Raw genomic sequence first — 5482 nt, 5'->3', positions numbered from 1 at the left:
TCAGCCCCTCTGTGCCCTCAGAGCCCAGCCCGTCTCCGGGAGCAGCAGCACCGGCTCGTGCCTGAAGATGGACACGGCCAGAGAAAGCTGCTGGCAGGGAGAACGGGAGCTCAGCCTGCTGCAAGGCATCGTTCCCTGCAGCGAGGGGCACACCTGGAAGAGCGCTGGTGCCAGCAGCGTCAAGCCCACGGCTCCCGGGACGCTTGTTCCCAGCTGGAAACACCCACTACTGTGTGCCTGAGAAGACAGATCCTCCAGAGACAAAGAGAGTTGAAGTTCCTCTGTCTCTGGGCAGCTCTCCTGAGCTGACTGCCTGTCGAGGGCAGCAAGAGTTTCTTGTTAGCAGCTCACTGACTTCTGCTGTGCCTCTGCTCTAAATAAATCGGGGTTTGCCAACAAGCGCTCATTGTGCTCCCACTGCTCTAGCGTGGACTGGGATTCAGTTTCTTTCTTCCCAAGAGCTGGCCATGTGTTGGGTTTGGATGGGAATGCTGTGCCCCAAACAAGGGTGCTTTGGTTTCTGCTGAGCAAGGCTTGCCCTCTTCAAGGACTTTGCAGTGTCCCTTGGTACACCAGCGCAATGGTTTCCACTGGGAAGGGAAGGATGAGAGTCAAAGACAGAGGCAACGAACGCACCTTAAACACCTTTGCTGTGTCTCTGTCCTTCTTTGGGAGGTGACCATCCACACCCCAGAAGGGAACAAGATTATTTCAATGTCATTTCTGCAATGGGGGTTTTTTCCCATTAATGTATTCAAAACCTCTGTTTATATCGTGCCCTGCATTTCTGGCCACCTTCATCTCCCGCTGAACTTTCACCACGTCAAATTTCTCCCTGCAGTTCCAATTTCTCCCTGCAGTGGCTAGAAGCATCTGTGTATTCTCCTGACCTGGATTCCACAGGGCACACAGCTTCCTTTTCCATCCTCTTTCCCAGAAAAGATGCCTGTCAAGGCAAGCCAGCCTCATGCCTTGCCTGCTTGGCTTCCGACATTTGGGCATCGCCTGCTCCTGTGCCTTAGGAGATGTTTCCAAAGCGACCAGCACGGATGGACCCCAGTAGCTTCAAAACCATTTACCCTGGGTCCTTGCTTAGCAGTTCCCTGAGCAGCCTGGAGTCTGCTCCCTTCATGCTCCAGGCTGAGGCTTTGCTGGCCCTTTTCCTCTTGTCAGAGGTTTGAGCGTCCAATTTATTTGTGGTGGCTATGGCCAAGAGGGTCCCCAATCCCCGCTTGGCCCAAGGCACGTGGGGCTCAGAGGGTAGCCTGGCTCTAGGGGGGCTGAGCTGGAGAGTCCTGGGCTGTGGGGGGCTCCTCCCTTACTGGGAGGAGTTTTCCTGGGGAGGAAGAAGGCTCTGGCATGAGCCACGAGGCCTGGTGTGCATTTGCCTGCTGCCCATGGGAGGGAAACAAAGAGGAAGAGTTCATGGGGGCTCAACGTGAAATGATGTTCTGCTGCTTCAGGTTCTTCTCAGAGCTTTGGAGAGGAGGCATCTCTGTCCCTGATACACGCTGATGCTTGCAATGCACACAGAGAACCGTGTGTCACTTGAGGAGACACACCAAGAAGCCCCTGTCACTTTCAAAGGGCTGCTGTTGTTTCACTGTTGCATTTCTTGGCTCGGTCAAGCCCCTCCTACCCGCACTACAGCTTGTGCTTGGAGACACAAAAGTACCAGCCTGGAGGAAAGGCATGGAAAGCTTGACAAAGGCTGAAGGGAGCCCTCTGATTTCCCCTTTTCCCAAGAGGTTTCTTCAGCTGAAGTTGCTGACAAGAGCCGGACTTGACACGCCGCAATGGGTTTGTTGTTGTTTTATTTCCCGGATCCTCAGTCCTGCGTGGGATTCTGTAAGTGGGTGCTGCAGGGGATCCACCAAGGCATCAAAAACGCCTGCCCTGCACCCAAGGGTGGCGCAAGATCTCCTCCAGCTCCGGCCTGGCCGCGGGGTTCCTGGCCAAGCAGCAGCGGATCAGGTGCTGGCACTCTGGGGAGAGAAGGCAGACAGCGCCGGTCACCGGCAGAAGGCTCCCGCCCAGCTGCCCCCGGCGCCCGCAGGGCCCGGGCCGCGCTGCGTGTGCTCGGGGCTGCGCCGGCCTCCCGAGCCGCTCTGCCCCGCGCGAAGAGAGCGGCACGGCGGGACACGGCCGCCTCCTTGGGCCGCGCGGGCCACGCTGAGCCCGTGGGCACGGGCCACCCCCTGCGGCCGGCCCTGGGGGCAGATCAACGGTGCGCGGAGCTGCGTGAGGGCCGCGCCGAGCTGCGCACCGCCCCCTGCCAAAGCCGCCCTCTTGGGGCCGGAGACCAACCTGGAGAGACCTGCTGCCAGAAGAAGAGCTGCCCCTGCACGATGGCATGGTCGTCCTCGAAGGGGAGGCACCCGCAGACCATGACGTACAGCAGCACGCCCAGGGACCAGACGGTCGCCGCATGGCCGTGGTAGCAGCCCAGACAGATCCACTCGGGCGGGCTGTAGGCGTGCGTTCCTAGGGGAGACGGGCGGCGCTGTCCAGGCGCGGGCTGCTGCCTTCCAGAGCCCGGCGCCAGGCCCCTGGCTGAGGCAGGGGCTGCACCCGCGGCCACAGCTTCCCCCCCCCACCCCGAGGCCACCCGCGTCCCCCAGCCAGCTGGCCAAAGCCAAGGAACCATTCTGCGAGGCAAAGAAGGCCAGCGGAGTTGCCCGGGACCTTGCGGGCCCGCCGAGCCGAGAGGCCCGGAGCCGGCTTTTGCCACCCTGCTCTGTGGGCAGGGCCGACAGCCGGCTCCGGGGGCACGGCGTCTGCCCCGGGCCAAAGGGCAGCCGGCTGAAGGCCGCAGCCCAGGAGGGAGTGGGGCCCTGCAGGGCCTGGCACCGGGAGCAGCGCCCGGGCCCTGGGCTCACCGGCAAAGCGCGTGTAGGCCCGCTCCTGGAGGAAGGTGCCGCAACCGAAGTCGATGAGCTTCAGGTCGCCGCTCTCCGGGTCCACGAGGAGGTTCTCCGGCTTGATGTCCCGGTGCAGGACGCCGCAGGCCGTGCAGTGCCGCACGGCCTCCAGCACCTGGACGAAAAGCCAGCGCGCCATCTCCTCGCTCAGGAACCCCTGCTCCAGCAGGAACTGCAGGAGATCCTGCCATGCCTCCGGACGCTCCAGCACCAGCACGAAGCTGTCAGGCAGCTCGAACCAGTCGAGAAGCCGGATGATGTTGTAGCAGCTGGAGCCCACCTTCTCCATCAGCACGATCTCCATGGGCACGCGGGTGCCGTCGGGCTGCGAGGAGGAGAAAATCAGCGCCGGCGGCAGGCCTGATGCTGCCCCGGGGCTGCTGCGCTGCGCCCCGCCTGGGATGGCCCCGCGCCCCCTTGCGCAGCCTCCCTGGTGCTGGGGCTTCCTCCCGCCCGGGGGATGCTTGGGGGTGCCCCTGCCCGGCCCCGCCGCCGCTGTTTGGCCCGGCCGGGCCTGCGATGCTGCGGCTCGCACGCTGAGCCCACGCCCGCTGCCCCCGCCGTGCCCCGCCTCCCGCTCGCAGTCGGCGTCCCGGGATTCTCCCTGCCCGCCCCGGGCCGCTCTGTCCCGCCGGCCCCGCTCCCTCACCAGCTCGTCCCACTGCAGGACGCTCTCCCGGGCCACGTGTTTGATGGCCACCTGCAAGAAGCCATGCAGAGAGGAGGGCTGAGCTCCAGCGCTGCCCCTCCCCAGCGCTGCCCCTCGTCCCACGCCCGGCCGTCGCGGCCACTCACCGGGCTCCCGTCGGAGAGGCGGATGCCCGAGAAAACGGTGCCGCAGCCACCGCTGCCCAGCTGCGGGCCCAGCTGGTAGAGCTCCTGCAGCTCCTTCTTTTGCCCTGCCAAAGGCCGAGAGCGAGCCATCAGCCCCGCGCCCAGGAACCCCCCAGTGCCCGCCAGTGCAGCGGGCCGGGCCCCCGCGGGCCGCGCCGCTCTCACCTGCTCCCTGCTGCGCGCCGGGCAGCGGCCACTGCCCCGCAGCCGACGGGCTGGCGAGCGGCAGAGCCGGGCCCGGGCAGCGCGCACAGGCGGCTGCAGGAGCCCCGCTGCAGCGGGGCACGGCGGCACCGTCGCTGTCCCCGGCCTCGTGGGCTGGACTCTGCTCTTCACCACGGCCGGGGCTGCAGCCCGAGGATTCCTCGCCCAGGGGGGTGCCGGGAGCAGCTGCAAAGCAAGCAGGGCTCTCTGAAGCCGTGCCAGCAGAGGCACTGGAAAGAGCCAGCGACCAGGCTGCTCCCAGGGGCCCTGGCCTGGCCTGGCCGCGCCCCTCAAGAGCGCCGGGGCAGCCTCAGACAGCGCCTCAGGAGATCTCACCTGCTATTGGAGAGCCCTTGGTGGCAGTCGAGGGCTCTCTTGGAACAGCTCCCTGGAGCTGGAGGAGCCTCCTTGGTGTCTCCAGGCTCGTCTCCAGCACCAGGCTCGGGCTGTCGCCGGCTGGCACAAGCGGCACAGCGTCCTGGCAGCTGTGGGATGGCCACTGCTGGCTCCAGGACGCTTGCTGCTCGGCCAGCTTCTCCCGAGAAGGCTCCCCTGGATCGGGCTGGGCTCCCATTTGGACTGCTGGGCTTTCCCCGGCCACGTCAGGGGCCAGGGTTGCGCCCGCGTTGTTGAAGCCCGTGAGTCCAAGGGAGCTGGGAGACCTGTCCACGGGCTCTGCACCTTCTGCAGGCTGACAGGTCTCCCTGAGCCTCTGCGAGGGATGGAGGCTGTCAGAGAGAGCAGAGGCTCCTGGCAGGATGCAGGGTCTCTGACAGCCTGAGGTTCCTGCAGGGATGGCTCTCCCCTGCTGTGCCATCCTTGCAGGCCTTGAGGCTCTCCCAGGGATGGAGAATCGTGCTGGGAGCAGCCTCTTGAAGGGATGGAGGCTTCGGGAGGAGCTGGTCAGGCCACAGCAGGGCAGGTGGCCTCGCTTCACCAGCTCCTGCAGTTGTTTCCACAGCGCCTGCCACATCCCCGAGTAGAGCGGCGCCCGTGTCCCCTTGGGATCCCAGAGCAGCCGCATCAGCTCCTGCAGCTCCTGGGCCAGAGCCACGCAGGGGCCGCAGCTGCAGGGCCTGCCCAGGGGGCTGGCGGGAGCACGCGGCCGCTTGCGCCGAGTGGCCCGAGGCCTGCAGGGCCTGGGAGCCGCAGGGGCTCCTCGCTTCCTGCGTGAGCCTCCGGGCCGGGCCCCGGGGCGCTCGCTCCTCTGCGCTGTCCGTGCCCGCCGGCTCGGTGGGTGCCGGTGGCCAAGGACCCACCAGACGGCCCCAGCGGCCAGCAGCAGGACAAGCACAATCCCCAGGACGCCGCCGTCACTCATGGCTCCGGCACGTCCCATCGCAACTGCACTGGTGGCCGTGGGCGCCGGCCCGGCTTTATGCAGTGCCAGCGCGGTGATGTCACAGTGCTGCGGCCGGCACAGCCCTGGGACATCACAGCCCTGCCTCACGCCAGCGCTCAGCCCCTCTGTGCCCTCAGAGCCCAGCCCGTCTCCGGGAGCAGCAGCACCGGCTCGTGCCTGA

General features: G+C 65.9%; 1 protein-coding gene across 1 annotated transcript; it reads right to left on the bottom strand.

Annotated features, from left to right (window-relative positions):
- Positions 1–233: 233 nt before the first annotated feature.
- Positions 234–5280, bottom strand: LOC129121271 (uncharacterized). The gene is made up of 6 exons (XM_077179424.1): positions 4364–5280; positions 3921–4085; positions 3571–3820; positions 2880–3246; positions 2308–2484; positions 234–1985 (listed from the first exon to the last, which is right to left on the bottom strand). The coding sequence occupies exons 1-6, from the start codon at positions 5278–5280 to the stop codon at positions 1882–1884; spliced, it is 1980 nt and encodes a 659-aa protein (XP_077035539.1). The 3' UTR covers positions 234–1881.
- Between the last annotated feature and the right edge of the window lie 202 nt (positions 5281–5482).

The sequence above is a fragment of the Agelaius phoeniceus genome, chromosome 6 (genome assembly GCF_051311805.1).
Source record: "Agelaius phoeniceus isolate bAgePho1 chromosome 6, bAgePho1.hap1, whole genome shotgun sequence".
Taxonomy (NCBI): domain Eukaryota; kingdom Metazoa; phylum Chordata; class Aves; order Passeriformes; family Icteridae; genus Agelaius; species Agelaius phoeniceus.
Note: the sequence above shows the minus strand (reverse complement) of the source record. Positions and strands in the feature narration are given on the sequence as shown.

Coding starts and splice junctions, on each gene's coding strand:
- LOC129121271 (XM_077179424.1), bottom strand. CDS start 5,280: ATGAGTGACGGCGGCGTCCTGGGGATTGTGCTTGTCCTGCTGCTGGCC. Junction 3,247..3,570: donor TCCTGCAGTGGGACGAGCTG/GTGAGGGAGCGG, acceptor TCCTCCTCGCAG/CCCGACGGCACCCGCGTGCC. Junction 2,485..2,879: donor GGCCTACACGCGCTTTGCCG/GTGAGCCCAGGG, acceptor CGTCTCCCCTAG/GAACGCACGCCTACAGCCCG.